Source organism: Porites lutea, chromosome 10 (genome assembly GCF_958299795.1).
Source record: "Porites lutea chromosome 10, jaPorLute2.1, whole genome shotgun sequence".
Lineage (NCBI taxonomy): Eukaryota > Metazoa > Cnidaria > Anthozoa > Scleractinia > Poritidae > Porites > Porites lutea.
In genome coordinates, this window is record NC_133210.1 from 10650024 (window position 1) to 10675023 (window position 25000).

The following is a 25000-nucleotide window of genomic DNA, read 5'->3' on the forward strand; positions in this document are numbered from 1 at the left end:
GGTTTCAGTGTCCAAAACCAGCTAAACCCGGGAATCACCTCCAAAATAAGTACAGGGGAACCCGCCTTACGGCCACCTCAATGATACGGGCACCTCGTTATTTACGGCCAGTTTTTTTCAGCCCGGCAAAACGGCCATGCATAGTTTATGCACTTGGAATTTCTTACTTAAAGATTAATAGCTACAGACCTTGGCGCGGTTCCTGCAAGGCCGATTAACACTAATCTAGGCTTAAAAGTTTGTTCCGTTTTTTGTATTAACCTTCCTATGCATTGCATAGAGTAACATTTTGCATGTGTTACCATTACCGTATCTTGGAGTGAAAGCTCAACAGTATTTTGAAAGCTCGAGTTGTACTGATGTTCTTAGACAAGAATACCTTGATTTAAATTTAGCTTAATCCTGGGTTAAACTTAACCATCTTTCGTAGGAAAAGGTCCCTGGGCCCGGTTCATGCAAGGCCGATTAGTGTTAATCCAGGATTAAAGTTTTGTTCCGTTTTTATATTTTTTGATTCCTTTGTATTGTTTACTTAGAGTAACATTTTGTATTGTCATTATTGCATCTCAGAGGTTAAGCTGAGAAGTGCATTTTGTAAGCTCGAGTTACATGTTCTTAGACAAGAAAACCTTGCCTAAAAATTGGCTTAATCCTGGGTTAACGTTAACCATCTTTCGAGGAACCAGGTTCTGATGTCTACATATCCATGGTACACTGTTTATTCTTGCCCTGTAATAAATGTTTCTTAGGAAATATTTAGATCAGCTTGTATACTGTGCTGTTAATATTGAACTCTCCTTTGCCAGATAAAGCATTTGCAAAAAAAGGTAGGTGTGGCCACGATGCACAAATGACGTCATACCATGAGCCCCCTGAGTTGAAAATTCTTGATACTTGACGAACCGTGATCAAGTGGCCTGATACACAACTGACTTTCCGTTATTGTTGGCTACACCCATGAATGTTTGACCGCACATCACAAATGGATGCCAGGCAATGGCCAGATAAGTGCGAATTGACTGGAATGAGACAAAGTAATTTCCATTCCACTTAAAAATGTTGGTTTTCGATCCATCATTAAAGTTTACAATTGCAAGAAATAGCTGACCATTCATTTTAAACGACTTCACATCTCGTGCTCCATACGTTTTTTTAAATTGTACTTCGAGGAACTTTTCCCCTGACCACTTGAACACATAGAAATACGTTTGCGCGGCAACAGCAATAATCGTTTCATTCTTAATTACAAATGCCGCAGAAGCTCCATAGTGCCCGTTTTTTAGTAACTTCTGAAACTCATCGAACGAGTTGTTTCTCCAATTATAGGTGACTGAGTCTACATGATAAAACTGATTATTTTCGTGGTACACATTTACAACTGATAGAAACGGTCCAATACTTATTTTTAAAAATATTAATTTCCTTGCTCCTCTCGTTGCAACGTTTTGAAAAACAACAAACTCTTGTCCGTTCCACTGATAAATAGTTGAGTTCAGTTGGTATTTGAATCCATTCCAGCAAGAGAGGATAAAGGGGACAGAGAAGGCATCGCCCATACACACCCTATTCCATAGGTATTTCGTTTTGAGTTATTTTTAAGACCACAGATCCCAAGGGGGATTAGACAACAGCCAATCACATAGCGCGAATGTGTTCCGCGTGGTTGACCCATGCTCAGAGCCACGCGTCCTTCACGAATTGACGCAGAACAAAATGGCGGAAGACGCGGAGAGCGATATTGCTATTCGTTTTGTCGACGAAAACGACTACAGAGAGATTTCTGCTAAAGCTGTGTCAGCGAAACGGAAATTAAAAAAGAATCGTCCTTCCTCTCTTGTATAGAGTTAACAGTACAGCTGGGAAATCCTTAACACACTGAATATTCTCTCAGGATCATTTATAATTTACAGTTTGATGAGAGCAATTTCTAATTTGATATTTATTCTTTTCTTAGTCTTTTATTATTCAAGAAAAATAACACCTGGCGTCCTACTTGCTTTGTACAAACGACCGGTTTCAATAGACCGGCGAAATTTCTCATTTTGTTAAAGCGCTGAAGTTACGACAACTTCGAGTTAAACCGATTTCACGGGTTGTCAAAGAGTCTGGCGATTCCCTTTTCCCAGGTGAGCGCCGACTCATTTCTCTTCAATATTCAGGAATGCTCTCGATCTCTTTACGCTTTCATTGCCTTTCGCCCGACATGTTTTGCACGGCGTTTAGTCATGCGAAACCTCCACGAAACATCCACGCAGCGCGCGAGGTGACTTTATCCCGATTCTAAAAATAACTCGAGACGAATTACCTATGGAATAGGGTGTGTATGGGGGATGCCTTCTCTGTCCCCTTTATCCTCTCTTGATTCCAGCTATTGGCAACTGCAAGATAATGTTTATCAGCCATTGTAAAATATTTCATATCTGCTGCTCCCATAGTATTGATGGTTTGGTAGAGAGAGAATTTTTCAGTAAAGTTGTTCATCTTGTAGATGAAAGATTCTGTGTTGAATCCATCGGTATCATTTCTAGAGTTGGCGAAAGCAGGAAACTAGTTTCCATTGATAGTGAACTGCTCAACATCAACAGTTCCACTGGTTGGTAGATCTTGGTATTTTTGAAAGGAATTACTGGAAAAATCTTGAAGGGAAAAATAAATTATCAATAAAGTGTTAACATTGTGTAACGGAATTAATACAGGAATGGCATAGGTCTGGATAGATTCTCGCCCGAACTTGGCAGAGTAACACACAACTGAAAACGCTCTTAAGAGCGGATGTCAGTAAATATCGACCAGAGGTCTGCAAAAGTAAAAAATCGAAAATTCTCAAAAAAATTCACAAAGTAGGACTAGGTAAACTGTTAAAATAAATGTAATTTTTACTTCGATCCGATTATTATATTAGATGTACGGGGGGGGAGTTATTGGTTTTGCGGCTCTCGGGCCGGGTTTTACAGGCCCGATACGGTGTGTCACGAAAAAATCGTTTTAAAAATCACATCAATTCTAACGCAAGCAACAAATAACTTATTCAGAAAAGTACATAAGTATACACATTTTAAGGGGTGAGTTACTCAGTTTGAACGAAAATGTAATATTTTGGAGATTTTTCATTATTTTCTACGAAGAAAACATGATTTCAGATGAAGAATTTCTAATTTCGTATGACGAATACTCTTCGAAGAACCCTCAATTTGAACCCCTGGTTTCATCCTGATTTCAGATGAAGAATTTCTACTTTCGTATGACGAATACTCTTCGAAGAACCCTCAATTTGAACCCCTGGTTTCAACCTGAAAACTCACGTTTTGAAGTCCGTGACCGCAGCTCTAGAACTTCTTGACATGCACAGTGGCTGTCATGCTGCAAAAATACTTCCGGTTGGCGTCCGTGGTTCCAAGAACGTCTGATTCTTAAGTTCCTTAATTCGGGGCTTAAGCAACGAGGAAGGCGACGGCAACTAGAACGGAAAAATAAGCCATAGGTTTAGACAACAAAACAACAAATATGCACCTGCATCACGCTTTTATTGTACATTTTTTGCGGTCACTGCACGACACGACGTAAAAATGCCTAATTTCACGACTCTCTTTTTCTTTTCCTGAACTACGATTCACTGTTTGAGAATTGAACTCCAGAAGAATTTGCCAACATTTGACTTAGTGAAAGAGATAAAATAAGCTCGAAAAGTTTGATGCAGCGAATATGCACTTTTTAAGTGACGTCTTTGTAGCCGTCGTTGCTGTTTGAGCTCCCTAATTTCGTGACACAACTACTTCATACAAAGCTTTCCACAAAGCTGATAAAAAATGGTTGCTCATTCCAAACCTTTGGCTGAAAACTGTTTAACTTGTTTTAAGCAGGGAAAAGGTTGCTGACCTACAAGCAGAAGCAAAAAGAGCGCTCGCACTTGCAGTCCTACTGTGCATTACACAGACGCTTGAAGAGCGGATAGCCCGTTTCATCTCTTAACCTTTACACCCCGAAGTTCTGGTTCAAACTCATAGGAAGTTTTAAGGAAGCCCTATGAATTAGCCTGCGAGCAAGCTCTCCACTTCGAGTGGCGAACGAAAAATGCCGCGAAAAAACGGGAGAGCGAGCGGCGAAGCTCGTGTCATCTTTCGCGTGCGGCTCTCAAGTGACTTCTCGCGACTCCTTCAAATTGAGAGCGTCCTCACAGGCTACCTGTGGGTTGATGTGAATGGTTAAACGCGAGAGTGGAAAGAAAGAGTTACCCAGGATTGCAAGTTAATGAGTTTCACGTTCTCTATGATAGGCATCCCGAAGTGTCCCATAGCCCTAATCCTTAGCTAAACGCAAGCAATTCTGGCATATTGTGTCCAATGTGAAGTAGCTAATTTCTGAGTTTTCTCGCATTTCTGGGCATAAGAGGGAAAACGACGACGGGAAATGTCGTTCACGTTTACTACGTACGTAAATGTTTTATCGATTACAACAAACAAGGAGAAAAAGAACAACGATCAGGTTGCTAAATGAGCTTTAAGTCCAATCAAATCAGATGAATTATTTTAAGTTTTACACTTTGTATGGAGTTTGAATTAACTGAGTGAATTACATAACGACTATCGATAGCTAAGGTGCATTTATACTCATTGACAGAGATTTACCGACGACCGACAAAGATTGAAAACTACGCAGACAATCGAAGTATAAACCCCCTCCCACCCCCCATTCAGACCCTTTTTCTTGAGAAAGGACGAAGGTGAGACTGAATCGTGAACTAATTGTCTTATTAATGAATATGCATTCTTTTTAGGTCCACCTGTACAGCGTGCTGTTAATGTTTCTTTGCTTGTCATCATTCCATGAATTTGCAATTGCCAAGTAAGTGTAACCCTTGTATTCAAATGACGTCATATCAGTCGTTCCAAAGGTTGAAATCTTTTGATATGCAGTGAACTGGTCCCCAAAAGCACAATACACCACTGACTTTATGTTGTACCTTATGTTGTTCCAGGAACCTAATATCTCCTTTTGATTAGCCACACCCAGAAACGTTTGACCGCATATGACAAATGGGTACCAGGCCCTGGCCCCAAAGGTAGGAATGGACTGAAAAAGGACAAACTGTCTGCCATTCCACTTGTAAATGAACGAGGGGGAGTTGATATGTTTTGCCGAAGTGGCTATGGCTAGAAAAACGTGGTCATTGATGTAAAAGGACTTTACATCCATTGCTCTATTCGTTCGAAGAGTCTGAAATTTGCTGAAGTGCTTCCCCGACCACTTATAGACGTCTGATGATGCCAGGTTCGAATGTGTGACCTCGTTTGCAAAGGCAATGTAGCTTTCATTGTTAATTACAAACGCAGCACTTGCACGACATCCCTCTGTCGCTATCTCCTGAAACTTTTCAAACATGTTGTTTTTCCACTTGTAGATGGTTGAGTTGGTTTTTTGCGAAACATCACCGTAGAGATTGGATACGGTAAGAAAAGGTTCTTTCGCTATTGTAAAAAAATTAAAGCTGGCTGCGCCTTTCATTGCAATGTTTTGAAAAGCAAAAAACGATGTTCCATTCCAAAGATAAATAACTGAGTTTAGTTTGTGCGTAGTTCCATCATCAACATTAGCAACGGCAAGATAATGTTCACCAGAAATTGTAAAATATTCTACGTCGTGCCCTCCATGTGTGCCTATGGTCTGGTAAAGAAAGAATTTCCCAGTTAAATCGTTGAACTTGTAGATAAGAGAATCTGTGTTGTATTTTTCGGCGCTGTCACTTTCATAGTTGGCGAACGCTAGAAAAAGACTTCCATTAATGGTGAAATGTTCCACGGCGAGAGCTCCTCTGGTTGGTAAATCTTGGTATTTTTCAAAGTAACAACTAGAACAATCTGGAAAGGAAAACGAAAACATAAAATACACGAGTACTCAAAATACCTACGCCGCAAAAATTCATGAAAAAAGTAGAAAGGAAAAAAAAAACTTGTAGTTCCGCGAATTTGGCAAGATAGTTTTCGCGGGGTTTTATTTGCGCGATTTCAACAGGCAAGTATGAAAAAAGGCCATTAAATTTCGCGATTAAAGCATTCTCAAATTGATTTTATTTTTCAAAAAGTCTGAACTTTTTAAAATTTCTAGATAAACTGGAACAAGCAATGCGTGAAATCTTTGCAATTAACGTTATTTCACAACTGAAGATACAAAATGGAACCTACCAGTAAAACCAATCAACAATTTGTGTATTGTTAACATTCTTTTTGTGTGTTTTGAATTTTCTACATGGGTTTTAAATTTCGCGTGGTTAAATTCGCGGGTCTTTAATTTCGCGATTTATTTACAATCGCGAAAAACGCGAAATTAAGTACCGATTAGGTAGTATAATCGTTCACTTAAGGAGGGGGCAAGACGTTGAACTTATCATGAAACGAACTAAATTACGATTTGGGTGGACCTTACGTTCGACTGCCGAGTCAAACGTCGAACTGACTTGAGCGTCGAACTTAATTAGAAAAGAAACAATAATGCGCGAAACGGTTTTACAGTCGAACAGTGAAACGCCGCTTTCTTGGTCCCTACAGTATTTTATTTGTCTCATCCTCTTTTAAACTTCATACGTATATGTTTGTTTGTATGCTAAAATTATAATAAACAATAAACAATGAACAGCTTATAAGGTGCAGTTACACACACTTTTGTAAAAGACATTTCTCCCGATAAAGAAAGCCGTGGTATTACTAATCCCTTGGCAAAGGATCGGGTCATTTCGCGTGAAAAAAAGAAGTGAATGGAACTACGTCCGCATCCCAAGGACTGTTGTAGCCCAATAGCCTCATTACTACTAGGGGTCATTTTTCATGCATTGCTACGTAGAGTGTCTGTTATTTTGAATAGTGTGGCGATCAACTGAAGAGGTCGTTTGACGAAACTAGTTTTGTGAATCGCTATATAAATTTAATAGTATGTTGAAAGTAGAAACAAATTAGTGTTTTTTCTTTTTGTTTACTGAAACAATGTTAAGTAACGCTTTCTTGGCTTCGGCAAACAATATTTCACAGAATTGATCCGAGTTTGTTTTTCAATTTAATTTATGTGATTAAGTTGGCAAATTAGGGGTTCAGGAAGGACAGATTCTCACCAGTCCCGGCAGACTAACATTTTGTGGAACTGAAAATCCTCTGCCAATTTCAGTATTCACCTATTACTCTTCCTAGATAGAACTTTCCTCCTCCTGGGAAGTTAGCCAGCCGATATTCCGTAGGAAAGAATGACGATAAAGTCGGCAACAAAACTAATAAGAAAGAGAACAAGAAAGAAGGATCGAAATAGATTTGCCGAAAAAGGTCTAATTTTTGGCTCAAGCGCACAACAGGTACTAAAAAACAAAAACGAGATTGATTCGCTTACATCCCAAAAAGATTTCCCATTTCCCATCCCATTTCGATTCTAAGCTAACTTGTGGAAAACCAGTCCAACTACTAAGATTGTGTCTTGTAAGGGTTAAACTTTGTTTACCGTAATCGTAGTCAGGACCATGGCAGGATCTTATGTTCAGTTGATAATTTTAATGCGTAATTTTGGTAAATTTCAATCTGGTATGTTAGTCCTGATAGTTTGGCAAAGGCATATAGCTATTTGTTTTAATCTTGGCCTTAGATTTCATTGCTTGCATACAATCTCGAATACGTGCATATTTTGGGTAAATACCGTTCCTACTGGCTCAACACACTACTTAAAAATTCCCTCACAGAATAAAATATTGTACAACAAAGAAACAGAAAACAGCTTCGCCGGGAGTCGAACCTCGTTCATCTGCACGTGCAAGCAACTCCTTGACCACTGCACTACTGTGCCACTCAGTTTTTGGTGAAGTGAGTTTGTTTTTTTAAAACAAAAAAAAACATTTTTCTCTGCCATAGAGAAATCAAACAAGGTGATAAGGTGAATCCCGAATCCCGATCAGGTGAATCTGCTCAGAGAAAATCACGACTAGTCTGATGAGCTATGCAAGGTCATATAAAGCCCAGTCGCTGTGAAACAACGATTTGCGAAAGGTGTACAGAGGAGCATAACCGACTTTTTGAAGGCTTCAACAACAACAGATAGCATAAAGATCTTTTCTATGACATTTTGTACTCTAGTTACTGTTTACTGCACTTGCAAAATAGCGAAAGACGCTTTCAGAATTGTGCTTTACGTTACAACTTCGTACATGCAGCTTTGCGCTGTAGCTTGTTTCGTTTTAAAACAGTGATTTGTCTATAGCTGAGATGTACAATGTTGTATACTATTTAAAGACAGTGTCTTTGTACTGTGAATTAACAACTTTAAATGCAGCTAGTTTAAAGACGAGTGTGAGCCTGGTTTTAGCTACTGAACGCTAAAACCTGAAGTGGAGTCATTAAAGTGACGTCATCATAGTGACCTCTTTTATACGGACACCTCTTTAATACGGACCCTTCGCTCTGTCCCTTCGATGTCCGTATTAGTCGGGTTCGACTGTAATTGTGTGGGACTAAGGATTGGAGATGGTCGACCATGGTTTGGCGTGGCCTTAACTCAATGCATTTCTAATTCGAAAAAATAAAATTATTATGTGCTGTTATGTGCTTTCACTGACTTAACTTTGTTACCATTATGATTAGCAATATACCATGGTCAAGGGTTGATAACACACCATGGTCACACACCACGGTCGAACCATGGCCGACCATGTTCAAACATGGTCGGCGTTGAAAAACCATGGTACCATGGTCAACGTCTTGCCGGGGTGAGCCGGCCCGCTGTCGGTGTGAAATCACAGGAGGCCCAAGCTCAATATGAGAGTACTTGCGGTTGGGTAATTTTCAAAATGACCGTCATTGTAAAAGATTTGAATGAGAATTCAGGTAATAGATTCGAGAAGATAAATACACGCATGGACTTTCAATAAAATACGCTTTGCCTTGTTTACTTGGTGTCTTCTTGCTTCCTGTGTGGTTATTTTCCCGATCCGTTGCGATTTCAGCGATTTCCTTTATCCCGAGTTTTCACTAATAAAGAGAGGACAAGGCCAAACACAGGCAATATGGACAGCCCGCCGAAAGAAGCCAAAAATTCCAGGTCAAAATTTCCCCACGGCCAAAATTCCACCGTAGAATCCCACTGCAAAGGTTTAACTTTCATTTTCGCTCCCTAGCCAAGCAATCGCGTCCCTGCGAGCGAAGGCAAACGACAGTTTGTTTCCCCTATTAAACGGTCCAACGCTGGTAGAAAACCGCGTCCAAAACCAACACGACAAGTACGATGACCGCTGAAATCGGCTTGGTAACCACGCTACGTTGCCGGCTTCAGGAAAAACCACTCTACGACGCTTACCTTGATTGATTTGCGTGAAAAAAATTTCATCTGCTATTGATCGTGGTGAATTAGCGGTTGGTGTCTATTTAGATCTCTCGAAAGCTTTCGATACAGTCAATCATTCCATCTTATTTGATAAACTTGAACACTATGGTATACGTGGCTTGGCTCTGAAATGGATTAAGAGCTATTTTTCCAACAGACTTCAATTTGTAGAATACAATGGTTATGTTTCGTCTCGTGAAAGATCATGTGTGGCGTTCCTTAAGGTTCAATACTAGGGCCTTTGTTTTTTTTGTTCTACATCAACGATATAATCAACACGTCAACAATATTACAATTGATATTATTTGTCGATGATACAAACATATCTGTGTCTCACAAGGATAAAGACTGCCTTACTAATATACTGAACGCTGAGCTAAATAAGTTGTCAATATGGTTTAGAGCTAATAGGCTTTCATTAAACTTGAAAAAAACCAAATTCATTGTATTTAAACCATGCCAAAAGCGTACAAATGAAACTATTGAACTTTTAATTAATAGCCAAAAATTGATCATGTAACAGTTTTCTTGGGAGTAATCATGGATGAAAATTTAAATTGGAAATCTGAAATCTCACATGTCGCCAATACAGTTTCTAAATGCACAGGAATTATTCGTAAACCCAGTTTCTATTTATCTACGAAAACCTTACGAACAGTATATTTTTCTCTAGTCTATCCATACCTTTTTACTGCAATTTAGTTTGGGCCTCTACTTACAGAACTAACCTTATTCGTCTTGACATTTTACAGAAACGAGTGATCAGAACTATAGCTAAAACCACCTTCGATGCACATACTGATCCAATCTTTCAAAATCTTGGTATCTTAAAATTTCATGATATATACTTAATACAACTAGGCTTATTCATATACTCCTATCAAAACCATATTCTACCTTTAAAATTTCAAGGTCAATTTACCTTACAAAGTCAAATTCATTCGTATAATACAATAAAACTCGTGTAAATTTCGTCTGCCTTTCTGTCGTACTTTTTATCAAGGACGTAAATTTTACAACACCTTAAACACCAACATCATCAACTCTTCCTCACCTTTTTCCTTTAAAAGAGCACTTAAGGCATTTATTTGTAATAGTTATTAGTATACTCCAAAAGCCTTTTATTATTCAACATTTGTAAACTTCCGTAATATTGATTGTTATTTTAATTTTCCACGTTATATTATTTTGTATCTGTCGCCATAATTTTTATGCCATCTTCGAAAAATTGTAATTGAAGAGGCCTAATTAACATAAGCTTTATAGTTTCCTTTAGGCCTCCTCGCCATTTCTTCCTACATTTTTTTTTTTGGCATCTTTTTTGTAATTGTAATCTTGTGGCAAATAAATAAATACAAATACAAATCTTTTGGTGCAGTTTTCTTACTTAATTGAATTACGAGAATAAAGATAACCTGTTTTTGCTGATTACAGAGAAATACGACTAAATCGTATTGAAACAGTAAGTAGAAACAATATACTTCCAAATGCGTGTAAATGGTCTAGGTTTTAACGGCCCGTAGTAGCTTTTAACGATCGTTAAAAAAGCTGAATAACAGCGTCTAAAATTTGCATATTTTAGCCGGTAACGATCGTTTAGAGATGAAATGCTGAGAATGGCAGTAAAATAAACTATTTCCTCATTCTAACTGCAATTTAGTTATAAGGATGGATAGTGGTATTGATGATATAAAAATAAGGCAAAAGTGTGTTCGAGTCTGAAATCGAGTGGAACGCTTTTAGGGACATTGCCTCTCAAATGCGGACGTAACCACTCAAACTGTTCGGTAATCGAACTTTATCGAACTCAATCGAACCTAATCGAACAGGTCAGTATAAAAGACGGACTGCAGACTGCGGACCACGGACTGTGGACTGTTTATAAAACACGGACTACAATCACAGACAAAAGTAGTTGGGAAGGTCTTGTCAACTTAACAGTAGTCCATTTTAATCCTTTTAATCGCTAAATATCCCCCGTCCCCCCTATTCAATGCTGGGATATAACAGAACAATTAGGCGCACAAAGATTAACGTTTTGATCAACATTGGGCCAGGGGCGGGGGGAGGAAGGAAAAGAACAGGTAAAAAAGGCAACCTTCCCAACACTTTTGAATGATTGTAGGTATAAAAACCAGACTAGAAACTACGGAGTGAGTATAAAGCACGGACTACAGACTGTGTATATAAAAACAGCTTTTAAATTTGCCAGTAGTTGCAGGTGAAGCAACAACTGAAAAGTTCCGTCACCGGCGGGGAGAATGAAAGAAAACAGAACCTTGTGACATCTCGTCTATTTGCTTATCAAGTGCCCCGGCCCCACTTCACGCTCTCAAAATTTGCAAGGACGTCTTTTTTTTAATTTCAAAATAGGCGACAGTGCACCTTTTAGTCAAAGAACTTACCATAAGGCCATGACCCTGCTGTCAAGGAGAAGTCGTCAATTGCTATGTCACCAGTGTAACTGCTTCCCACTACGCCTTCAAATGTTACCTGTCAAAGGTGCAATCAGTCCGGAAGAGTCGCTGTTGTTATTAATGTCTCGAAATTAATGGAAGTTATCTTCGAATTTGTCAAAAAAACTACAAACTTAATAATAGAAATAAGGAAATGTCGGCTAATAGCAAAACAGATCCTCTTGGAAATACCAAGCGCATCATATTTTGCACTACATTTACGAACTTACTTGCACCACTACATGTATGAGAAAGAAAGAATAATCTTGCTATGACTAAATGTTACCAAATGGTACATCACTTATATTTCATGTGTGCTTAATATATAATTAATGGTCAAGATGAAGTATCATAACGGATGCAGTCTTGTCGACTTTTTTAGTTTTTCATTACAGACCGAAGTACAAAAACTTATGGCTAAAGTAAGATTCGGAGAACATAGACCCGAGGACTGAAAGACGTCTTCTTGATGGTGGACCTGCGCACCCTTCAGACCAGAAAAGTCTTGTTATTGAAGGTGCTTTCAATAAAACTGAAATTACCACCACTTAAGGATCGCAGATAGGAATCTACGTAGTTTCTATAAATGTAACTAAATAAGAGCGAATGATGGCCAGGATTGGTGAAAACTATGAGTTGTAAACAATTGTAACATACTTTCAACGGTGAGCACAAGTTCGGAACCCTTTATTAAAAAATTCCCGGACCCGCTGCTGTACTTTAATGGCAATTAAATTAACAAAAAAAGTGAGCTATTGGTGGCTCATCGCTCCCAACCCGGTTGGCTTCCCCAATTACCGCTCTCAGTGAACAGCGTTTTACCACCATTGATGGGGTCATTAAAATTTAAATTCTAATTTTATTTCCAATATTTTCATTATCCTAATTTATAGTTAAGCAATGAGTTGATAAAAATAAAGATTGGGTTGTTGTTATTGTTGTTGTTAGAAGAGACACCAAAAAAACGCATGGCTTACCCTATGCAATCCCTCGATAGCTGATACATTTACGCTGGTTTTACGCCACATGCCTCCTTTTCCACCACGTGCAGAGAACACTAAGTTCTCACTTACGGTGACATTCAGGCTTCCAGTAGTTGCACCAGACATATGGTAATAGAACTGAAGGCACATATTCCCAAAGAATTTCAGTGGAGGACTTGACAATTTTGCGTTATCACCTGGTTGTCTTGGTCTGGATGCTTCTATATACATGTAAAAACCTTATAGGGATGAAGATGGTTAGAGAGTAGCAACTTAGTCTTTTTCGGTAGAGGACGGCCCGATTTTGTCATATCGTCTAGCTCTCCTGTGGACTCAATATTTCTAAAAAATGCACATGTAATAACCTACTAAGAGGAAAAAATGTAAGGAAAGCAACAGGCAAAACAAATTGACCAGAAGGCACTGAAAAAGTGTCCAGTTGACTTAAAATTACAGTATTCTAACAACGTTAGTTTAGCTTAAAGGACGTAGAATGATCATCCGAAGTACCTATAAGTAAGTTCCAAAGTTTCTTTTTATTTGTTTTATTATTTTCTTTGGAGACAGACGTATTATATTCATGGTAGAATAAGAGGGCAAATGACAACAAAGCCCACGGATGTAAAGCGTAACTGCAACGTTGTACTTGCACCGATCCGAAGAGGCAGTCGAAATTAGATACTCTCGCCTATATTTGATACACCTGTACAACGTACAAGCAACAAAAAAAGAAACAAAAACGAGCAGTTTAATCTAAGAAAACAACAGCAACAACAACAATAACAAAAAAGGGGTAGAAAAGAGTGACATGTAATTAAATTTGCAATTGGGACTAAAATTAGCGATATTTTCAAATGAAGCAGAAATGCCGACCAATGACTTCTTAATTTGTTAAACGTTACAATTCTCGTTGCTAATAGTAGGACTAGCTAGATGTACTGATGAATTGGTTTAAAGCTTACCTGTTACGTTTCCTGTGGTGTGATCAAAGGAGGGACCTGTATCATGAGAACGTGTGCTTCCCTTGTGTCGAGTCCAGTCAAACTTGTCATTATCGCTTTGCACGAAACCGCACAATGAAACATCAAAGTTGCAAATTTCTAAGTTAAACAAAACAAATGGATTCTCTTATTAAAAGTTGCGTCTTTTTTCCCGGGTTCAACGATCACCTCAAAGGCATGATACGTTCCTAGAAAGTACAATTACAGAGGCTGACCACGAGTTAGTTAAGAGCGATGAGGCTTAACCTTAATTAACACCTAAGCGTAAATGCAAGCGTAATCAGGGAACGTGGTCTCCAAGTCATATTGGAATTCAGGTCTTCTAAATTGACTAGAAATGCATCCAAAAATGGCTCGGCTGCTATATTTACTAGGAGGAGAGGTGCATCGTTTCCAAAATATTTGCGTTGAAGGGCTTAACTGCGGGTTTTATTTATTTATTTTTTGCTTCCTGCGATCGAGGGGGGTTTCGGAGGCCTCCCTCTATAACTTCAAATCCATTCATGATAGGCAACTAAAACTTACACAGAATAAGGTACCAGGAGCCTGTGGTAATGTACTCACTATTTTCAACATCGAGGCATAATTTGATTGACACGGTGACGTAATCTGACGTCACTATGACGCCACATTGTTAAGTTTTTTTGGCAGAGGTCAAATTCCACCATTTTTTCCCCTCAAAAAAAGTTGACTGCACAATTTTTATTCTGCTTTCAGTGAAATTACGATGAATTCATTTATTATAAACAAAGATCTGGAACCGTCCGCCATCTTGGGTCAGCCATTTATTTATCAATTAATTAGATGTATATCCATTTTACTTAAAACCCGTGTAAATCGAAAAAATCGTGATGGAAGAATTGATCTGCGTTTTTTTTTTTAATTTTGGAATTTTGTGGTTAGCTGCTGCGAGTCCATAGGAACTATGTATCCGATTCTTGCCAGTAACTGTTTGTGTTATGGTCTAGAAGGAGTGGCGCGGTAATTCCAAGATATTTGGGGAAGAAGGGCTTAGTAGAACGTTTCTCATGAAGATGCGATTGTTTCTTTTTGCTTTCTATAACATAAACTATCACTTTATGTCTTCCTTAGTCGAAATTTCAAAACTCGATCCACTCTGACGTATACATTCACACCATAAAGCAAAAGCACTTGTTGGAAGATCAGTAAAGTTTATTTTCTTACTAACGTCACTGACGGCCTTTTCGGGAGACAGGTGCCTAACAATATTAAGACAAATTCTTTGCTGGTGGCAAGCAAGGCTGCTATTGCTACGAGACATTTATTGGGATGGGACAAAAAATCACAAAGATTAAAGAATTAGATTCCCGATCCAATATAAAAAAGTAAAATATTACTGTTATCATGACAGTTTAACTTGTGGCCTTATACGAATTTCTTGCCTGCTGAGTATAAATTCAAGACATATGTTTATGGCGATTTTGGCTCTTTGCATTCATCGCGCTGGCCGCTGGTTTTACGATTTATCACCGATTCCAAATTTAAGTGCACTTCCTTCTAGAAATGAGTCATACCATAACACTGGTGACCATCTCCCGTGAATCCTGGCTGACAGCTGCAATTAAACTGTCCAGGGGTATTTATGCAAGTTGCATTTTGGTGGCAATCATGGCTACCGTTGTTGCATTCATCGATATCTAATTTTATTAGAATTAAAAGAAGAGTAATTAATTAAAAAGAAGGGTAAAAAAATTTATTCTAAGACATAATTCAAGATCGACATAAACTTTCAGATCAATTGAAAATCGGGCAATATTAATTAGTATATACACACTCAGTGATCTTGGTGATTTAAGCAATCTGATTGGTTCGCTATCTCGGACTATTCAACAATATTCACCTCCTAGCGAGTGGATAATGTGTGAGCTCAGTGTTTTTCCCATTTTTTAGAGAACGACCTTTTAAAAGTCGACAGAATCCTAGGGCTGACATTTTTTAAGGCAAGAAAAGACTTGGAAGGATTCAATACGGCGTTTTTCAATTTGCTGTAGCAGGAGTTTTGTGCTCGATGGATTGTTTACAACTCCCGTGTATTCGCGTAGAAGAAGCCGTTGCGTGAACTCAGCGTTTTCTAAGAAGAAAATTTTGGCTCAAAAATCGAAGCTTATTTATGACAAACAAATTTAAAAGGAAATGTTTTCAGAAATTCTACGTTTCAAGTAAACAGGAAAAAGAATGATACAGAAAGACTACGTCTTACCTCGAGCAACTGAGCCGCCATTTTTGTCAGCACTTCATGCGAAGAACGACACAACAAACCCTTTTGGCTAAAAACTTGGCGAGTAAACAGAAAACAACACAGCTCTACTTTTCTTCTCAGGTAAGGAAACAGTTCAAACTTTTAGCGGTTCCATTTAAGCCATTACGCTGTTGTTTGCGAAATGATAAACTTGTGAATTGCCATGTTTGACATTTCTGCAAAGATCTATTTTTAAACTTACGCGTGATTTGATCTGTCAATCAAATCGTACTTTTGAATGGTTTCCTCTCTGATTTTGTTGAGATCACTTCGTGTGTATATACTAAAACAATTATTCTTTTCAATCTCGGTGAATAGTGGCTTTGGGAATATTTACCTCGCCGCTTTCGCGTCTCGGTAAATATTTTGCCACTATTCACCTCGATTTCAAAGAATAATTGTTAATTATACCATGACATTGGCGGCCATTTCCTTCAAATCCTGACTGACAACTGCAATTAAAGCGTCCAGCGGTATTTGCACAAGTTGCATTTTTGTGGCAATCATGGCTACCGTTGCTGCATTCATCGATATCTAATTAAAAAGAAGGATAAAAAATGTATTCTAAGACATAATTCAAGATCGACATAAACTTTAAGATCTATTGAAAATCGTGCAATATTATACCATGACATTGGCGGCCATTTCCTGCAAATCCTGACTAACAGCTGCAATTATAGTGTCCAGCAGTATTTGCACAAGTTGCATTTTGATGGCAATCATGGCTACCGTTGCCGCATTCATCGATATCTGAATAGGATTAGTAAAAAAGAACAATTGGCAGAAGAAGTTCTCGTAAACTAAATTTCCTTAATACGAGAGATACAATTTACGAAATCAAGTGGACGTTTTTTTTGGAAGACTATAGCTGAGAGGAAAAATAAAGATGTCGGGCAATATTTACACAGATTGCATGCCGTTGGAAAGCTTATCTGCTATTGCTAGGACACAGAAAAGAAAACAATGAAGTAAGATAAAAGGTGTATTGTGACACTGCGTGAATTTTTCGCCGAGTTGCCTTTTTTTATTTATATTCAGATCATTGGAACTTTAGGAAAACTCGGACATTGTTTTCCCATTACATGTGAGAATTTTGCGCTGGGTTGTCTTTCTTTCAAGTTTAAGTGCACTTCCTGCTAGAAGTGAGTCATACCATAACACTGGTGGCCATCTCCCGTGAATCCTGGTAAACAACTGCAATTAAAGTGTTCAGGGGTATTCATGCAAGTTGCATTTTGGTGGCAATCGTGAGTACCGATGCAATATTCGTCGATATCTATATAACATGTGGAGAAAACATTATATAACATTAGGCCGGTTTCTGTATATTACAAATTTTAAATAAGCTACTCTTGCCCCATCGTATGGTTGAAGTGGGAACGCGAATTGTCTGTGTAGAAATCTTTGAACACTGTGTCTCTGGGTTTCCAAGCGAGGCGTTAGGTTCGAACAAGGTCTGTGGGAACGGTGGTACGATCATGGTGCGCACATTCCCTCCCATGGACCGCGTCCCGTCTGTTGGAGGGTTGGGTCTCGTCATGAACCAGTACTGGGGGAGGGGGGGGACTAGGTACAGACAGTATAACACGATCGAATGACGGTTTGCTGGATTCTACAATATAAAAACAAACGCGATGCGTGGTACAAGGTACAATGAACAATCAAGGTCACAAATAACTCCTCTGCGCCCTGTGATATAGTCTCCTAATAATAGTCTCCTGTAGTTTGGTGGTAGAGCATCTGGGCTATTAATTTTTTTTAGGTTGAACAAATTTGAGAGAAAAGTAGAACACGTCTCCAAAGATAATGGTCCAGTTTTGATTTTTAGCACGTATATGTTTAGGCATTGAAAGTGTTTCCTGTAGCCTGTCGCTACGGATGGAAAGAACAGGGACATGGATTGAAACTTGAAGTTGGGTCAACGTTTTTAACTATGAATGCTTAAGGCCTGCAAAAATCAACAAAAAAATTTTATCATAGATATTGCTCCCTAACGATTTGTCTGATATTTTCTTCATAACTCTAACAGGAGCGTTTTGTAATTGATTGAAAATGAACTCAGAGCAAAATTGACCTGAAACAGTCATGTCCTCGTGACATAACCCCGAACACGATCACTTCCGGTTAAAATCACGACTGCATTTTTCTGGCCCGAACAAAAGTCCATGCATGCATTTCTTTAGTTTACACTCTCGTCGATATGGCCACCTGGTTATTCTGTTAGCATAAGTCTCTCACGTCGAGGCGTCGTGAGAGACCTCTGCTAGCAGGGAAGGTTATTACAACCAACGGCCAGCAATTTTTGGGATTTACCATTGCTTTTTTTGAAAAGTTATCTCGTAAATAAGACTGAAGTCATGAAAAGTCGAACGCTTATTGAAACCGGGTGGCAAGCGTCTGAAGCAATCAATCCACTGTCAATCTAACAAACGGTGCTGATATTCGTTAATTTAACGTTAGAATAATATGTGCGATACTCAGAAGTTTGTCATCACACAGTGAATTAAGAAGATCATAATAATAATAATAAGAAGATCAATCATGATCGTTGAGGCATAAAAAAATAAAAATTTTGTCAAATCAACTCGGTTTCCACTGCACCAAAAGTGTTATTGACATCTGTATTGACTAAAGTTGATGTAAGGTGCAATTGCAATCAAATCGTATGCATGGAATGCAACTTATAACAGACAATCCAATTTCTAACAAATTTTCTTGTGGACCATGCCCCCAGATCGCATTGTAACATTAGATAGTCGCATCTTCGGTGCTCATACGCTCCCCCATAAAAACCTCTCGGCTACAGCTCCTGATCATATACACTTCGTACAACTGCAAGGCAAAATGATGTGAAGTCTCGTTTCAGTCTATCTAGTCTATCTAATTTGAAGATACCTGTCGAACACGTCCCGAATGACGGCAGCCATAAAAAGGTAAATGTCTTGAACCGTGTCATGGAAGATGTATTCATTTGTATTGCTTTCAAGACGATTTCACAAACCAAACTGATTGACCTGATGTGAACCTGAATAGCCCATTTGCATGATGACGTCACGCGCGCTGTGCATTATGGTTATAGTAGTAAAGACCGCGAAAGTTTAAACAAAAATGGCGGCAACTGATGCGAAAAGTCATGAAAACAAGGACATTCAAGGCCACTCAAAGTCCGAAAATTTCAAGAAGAAAATTGTTTTGACTGAGGACGATGTCCCAGGGGCATCGTTCAAAAATAAGGATCCTCAAATCTTTCATAATGAACAACTTAAACGTTGGTTAAAGTGTCGAGGTGCTAGTGTGGGTGGGAGTCGAAGAGAATTACTTACAAGGTTTGTAGTTCTGTCAGTATTTTTCTGTCAGTATTTTAAGAATTAAAGCGATTTTCTGAGGGCCCAGCTGTGTCTTTGACTTTAATGGAATAAAGGATTATCAAGCATCAGGCCAGGACAAGAAAATCGTCGATCCGGATGGAGGGATACATCTTCGTAGACTTCGACTTGAGCGCGAGCTGCGGTCACAACAAACCAGCGATAATCTTCCCAAGAGAGCTACATGGCCCAGCGATGGTTGGACATTATCCTTGGAACAAATGCCTCCGTTTCAGCATTGTTATTTGTTTGCTCATTTAGCCGGAGAAATGGAAAGTAACTCGAAGAAAGTTCGCCGAGGTGCTTTCAAAAGCAAGCGTGAAGGTTACGCTCTATATAAAGCCGGACATGTGCAAAAGGTAAAGTTCAACCACACGACAGATGAACATTTCTGTTTTTTTGAAAGCCGCGTACAGGCCTCCATGACTAGAAACAAACTATACAGGACAAGAGTATCACTAAGTAAGCAAACGGCTCAGGTGAAGTCTGGTGCATGTAACTGTAAAGCAGGAGCTAATGGTCGATGTAAGCATATTGGCGCATTGCTGTACAAAATACTCGATTTTACTAAAAGCGAAGTGGATGAAATACCACCAGACCTTACGTGCACTGAAAGACCACAACAGTGGCACATACCCCGCTCTAATTCTTCAAAGGACGAACTAGTTCTATTGGATGAGTTATTAGTGATTAAGCATAATTACGAGGCCGATAAAAAGAGGAACAAAAACGAGGTAAGGACTCAGAGAAAAGTGGAAAAGCAAATGTACGACGCTGCACCCTCTTTTGCCAGAAAAATCAATGAACATCAAATAAAACAGTTTTCTGAGGACTTGAAAGCAGCAAAAACAAAGAACCGACCAATGCTTATTGATTTGTTAGAAGGGAATGAATGCAAGCCCATTGTCACTCAAGACATAACACTAAGGGAAAATCGAGACAACATACTGAAAGATCATGATTATTGTTGTCATTCAAACAGAAAACGTCAAAATGAAATTGGGGATGCAGATAGTGGCATTGATCTTCCTTGCAAAATCATTAAAATGGAAAGCGTTACTGAGCCACTCGATACAAATTTTGACAATCGATTTTGCTTGTCTCATTGTGAAGCTGTCCAAGTTGATGCTCCTGACAGTGAGCAATCTGTTACTGAAGATGACTACCAAGAATGTGTACAATCCCTTCCGCCCGAGAACCCGTGTAAAAACACCAGTTTCTCTTACATTGAAAAACATATCATTTCTGAGTGGAATTTTCCCGAATCTTATTCTGATGATTATGATTTGAATGAAGAAAATTTCAGAAAGGTGTGCACTGACTTTATTGGAAAACTTAGTATAACTGAGACTGAAATAACTGAGATAGAAATACAAACAAGGGGTCAGTCTGAAAATACACAGTGGTTCAAATACAGATGTGCACGAGTTACAGCATCCAAGTTTGGGGAAATTAAGAACAGAAGATCCACCACTGCACCTGATCGCTTGATACGTGATATTTTTCAGTACAATCCAAAAGGTAAAACACCCCATCAATGTCAAGAAGGTTTCAGGCTTGAGCCCATAATCAAAGAGAAGTATATAGCCAAGCAATCTGAAAATGGCCACACTGGAATAAAGGTATCTGAAAAAGGATTGATCATTGACAGAAAAAACCCTTTGCTTGCAGCTAGTATTGATGGTGAAGTTTATGACCCGACAGCAAAGCACAGTCCAGTTGGAAATCTTGAAATGAAATATATACAATTTCCCAGCAGATTATGTACAGAACAGAAAATTGAGGACAATTTATTACATTTCATTGCTAAGCATGCAAAAGACTCATGTCTTCAAATAACCAGTAATGGACTCAAGCTCAAAACTCGTCATCATTACTATGCCCAAATACAAGGAGGTATGGGTATTTCAGGAAGGCAATGGTCTGATTTGGCAGTCTATTGTTACTACAGAAATGTGGAGGATTTGCATATTGAAAGAATTTACTTTGACCCAATTTATTGGAATGATCTTAAAAGTAACTTATTAGATTTTTGTTTACATGCTGTAGTACCTGAGATTATCACCAGGAGAATCAAAAGAGGAAAACCACTTCATCCCACAGTGTATTGTTAAAAGAAGTAAGATGAACATCCTAACTTACAGGAAGTATATTAGTACAAACAACTGGGCTTGAAATTCCTTAGCCAAGTAGATCAGATTGCTAGAGAGTATAATAGCTTGCAACTTGAGCAATGATTTAAACAACTACATGTATTAGTATTCAGAGAATATACAAACCCATGTATCTTATCTTAATGTAACACCATGGCTAAAGAACTAGGGGACCTTTAAAATTAGTTAAAATGGCACATACTTTCCATATTTTATTTATATCTTCAGCCATAGTATTGGGAATGATTTGTCTCAAAATATTGAAGTTTTTAATTCTTTCAATTGCCCTCTCTACATGAATGCGCACTGAAGCAATTTGTCTTGTTTCATCTTCCTCGTCTGGATCCAACTGATCCTTGCATCTCATGAATGGGGGGATATTTAACGAAGCTTTTTTTGAAACCAACAAATCTTGAATCTCAAATCCCCTGTCAGCCATTACTGAGTCTCCTGGTTCAAGTAAATCTAGTATCCCAGATGACACAACAGTCTGCCTGTCACTTGCATGGCCTCCAAATAAATCAGAAACAAAAGTCACTGCACCTTGTGGAGAAATTCCTACCAGCCCTTTTGCGGTGTTGTGAGATTTATAGGATGAATAAGTTGCTGACTGTGCTCTAAAGCATGAAGGCTTCTCAATGAAAATCTCAGTACAGTCTAAGATTACACGTGTAAAAGGATAGTCAAATTTGAAACAGTCAGGCATTGTTTTCTCTACTGTTTTCTTTGATGCCCAGATTGGTAGCTGCATAAATCGGGTGAACATGAAATTGACCCAGGTGATAAATATCCTAGACACTTCACTGACACTGATTTTATACCAGTCAGAAAGAACCTTTTCTGATATATTTACTCTTAGTCTTGCCATGGTCACCTCGTTTTTCCAAGCTGTCTAGTTGAAGGTTCGAGTTGTTTGAACCCCAGTAGTTCAGTCTTGAACAGGCGTTCACACCTCCATCAAGAAAATCATAGAGAGCCTTAAACTGTGCATAGTTTTCCATTCCAGTATAATACTGCATATCGTCATCCGAAGACTTGAATTTTTCCAATCCAAATCTTAATTCGCATTCTAATTTAGAATTCCGCGATTCAAGTGCTGCAATTTGTTGTCTGAGTTCAATAATCTGGTCTTCAAGAGAGGGTTCATTGTTACAATGATTGGTACTATCTATTTGATTCTCCTCCGGACACGTCGGCTCATTTTCCTCAGTCTCTTCTTGTATTTCCTCTTCTTTGTGGCGAACAAGTAGTCTTCTTGGTGTTTTTATCACTTTAGGGTGAGACTTTTTTAGAGGAAATACAGTTGGCACGTTGTTTTGGTAGGTTTTGGAGCCCCCTTCGAAGTGAGCACTGCACACACGATGACCCGTAGTTGGACGAAAATCTTTCCTGGAAATGTTATGAAGCCATTGCCTTCTTAAATTTTGGTCACCTGGGAAATTATAAAATGAAAACTTCCCTTTATGTTTCTTCGAATTGTTGTAGCAGCCCGGAACACAGCAAGTAAATCCTCCAGCTTCGCTACTTCTAGACGCCATTTTTAAAACTCTCTTTACTACTACAACCATAATGCACAGCGCGCGTGACGTCATCATGCAAATGGCCTATTAATTAATCGATTATTGTTTCTATTATTTTACTGCTTGACTGTTAGGCTACATGTGCATGTTTTGCTTCCTTTTCACGATTTTCCTGAGTCTCGATTTCGGTCGTACAAAAGAAATTATCTACAAAATTTTGGTCGGACTTTGAAATAAAGACCCAATACGCGTCTGCCCGGGGGGGCGGGTACTCCCTTATATAAGCTATATAGGTATGTGCCGCCTTATCGGGTAGGGTTTTTGCGCCGTTTTGGTCTGAAAACGAGTATAAGCTAGTAAACACTTTGCCCATTTTGGTCTGGAATCGGGTATGGTTTTCGAGGGAACTCACCAGGAGTGTATGAACGTATTTATGGTTTCAATTCCAAATGAGTACGAAAGAAAGATAGATATGCGAATTCGAAATGAATTTGAAGAATTTTTTGTTTGCGCTCTAATCTAAGCAATGATAGCATAATTTCTGCCTAAAGGCCGGGTCTGAAAACGAGTATCAGGGTTCGTACCTTTTTTTGAACAAAAAATTCAAGGACTTTCAAGGACACATTTCGCCTTTTTCAAGGACTACATTCAGTGCAAAACAAGGGCCTTGAGTCTATGTCTTTGTGTTTGCTCCTTGTCCTTTGCAGTTCTCCTTAAACTATTAAGTTAGCATTGAAATTCAAGGACTTTCCGGTGCCGACTGCAATTTTCAAGGACTTTCAAGGCCTTGAATTTTTATTTAACATTCAAGGCCTTTCAAGGATTTTCAAGGTGCGTGCGAACCCTGGGGTATGGTGTTTTTGGGGTATGGTCTAAAAACAGGTGTGAAAATTAATTTTTTTGCATTGGTCTGAAATAGGGTCAGGATTTGGAGAACCGGGCAGCACACCACCACCAAGAATTCCCAGGAGTACCCCCCGGGGCGTCTGCATGTAACGAAACTTCCGTTTGGTAGACACGAGAGACGCGAATAAACTGACTTCTACCTGAAAGTTGGTGATTCAGCTGGTGATTAAACAAAATGGAAATGAGCAAACGATTTAAATCTTAGTCGGTGGGTGACAGGGTGTGGGGCACGTATGTAGCGAAGTTTGAGGGTCTTTCTTGGGATTGAAATTAGATGACGTCATTTTGTTACTAGGGACTTACTAAATCCTGACCTTAGGAGGTTTTCTTTTAAAGTTAGATATCTTGCTAAGGTGTTTCATTGAGCACTGGATGAATTAATTTAATTCTCTCGTAGTCTTAGGAATGTGATTGCTTGCAGGATTACGTACTAAATTCAATAATCTAGAAGAGCGCAGCATTGAAGCACTAAATGCTAAGTGTCGAAGTGGGAGGACAGTTAAGTTACCTCTATCCTCTTTGGTTGCTGCGAATACACCACTGGTTTCTTTGCCAGAGATTTTGTAGCATGGGCTCGCTGGACCAAACTTTGCGGCCAGAATACCAGTCACAATAATAATGATTGTCATTACGAACAAGAAAACGAGAATTTGCCACAATCGGAAAGTGAATCTACTGTTCAAAAGATTCTTAACACCATGCTTCTTGGTTTCCGAATCCTTAGCATCTGGTAAGAGCTCTTGCATATCGAACTGCATCATATCAGTAGACATGGCGCCTAGTAATGAACCACTTAACTCCGCAAGCCACAAAATGCTTTACAGCTCCCTTCAGATGATCATACTTTTTATCCAGTTTTTAAAAGTAGAACTTTGATTGGTCTAGGGATATTTACGTGATCTGTCGATAACTTCCTAGCTACGGATGTCTGTTTTGCTGTGGATTAAGCACGTAGTGGAAATGTAATATAACCAGGGGCACCCAACTAGAATATAGTTCAAAACCTCTTTA

At 38.8% G+C, this 25000-nt stretch overlaps 1 protein-coding gene, 1 long non-coding RNA gene and 1 pseudogene across 2 annotated transcripts in view; 2 read left to right on the plus strand and 1 right to left on the minus strand.

The window, feature by feature from the left end:
• The window catches only part of LOC140951081 (uncharacterized), a 38956-nt gene extending 22055 nt beyond the window's left edge, over positions 1-16901 (minus strand). The window contains exons 1-2 of the long non-coding RNA XR_012167239.1: positions 16673-16901; positions 16457-16579 (exon numbers count right to left, since the gene is read on the minus strand). This is a non-coding gene — a long non-coding RNA (uncharacterized lncRNA). The remainder of the gene's footprint in view (positions 1-16456; positions 16580-16672) is intronic.
• LOC140949481 (uncharacterized) overlaps positions 1-25000 on the plus strand; it is a 257928-nt pseudogene that overhangs the window by 74487 nt on the left and 158441 nt on the right.
• On the plus strand, positions 19154-21524 carry LOC140950699 (uncharacterized). The gene is made up of 2 exons (XM_073399943.1): positions 19154-19371; positions 19439-21524. The coding sequence occupies exons 1-2, from the start codon at positions 19154-19156 to the stop codon at positions 21522-21524; spliced, it is 2304 nt and encodes a 767-aa protein (XP_073256044.1).

What these genes read in the sequence shown, in the direction of transcription:
- LOC140950699 (XM_073399943.1), top strand. Translation starts at nt 19,154, where the DNA reads ATGGCGGCAACTGATGCGAAAAGTCATGAAAACAAGGACATTCAAGGC. An exon ending in CGAAGAGAATTACTTACAAG is followed by an intron (nt 19,372 to 19,438) that starts GTTTGTAGTTCT and finishes CTGAGGGCCCAG; the next exon opens with CTGTGTCTTTGACTTTAATG.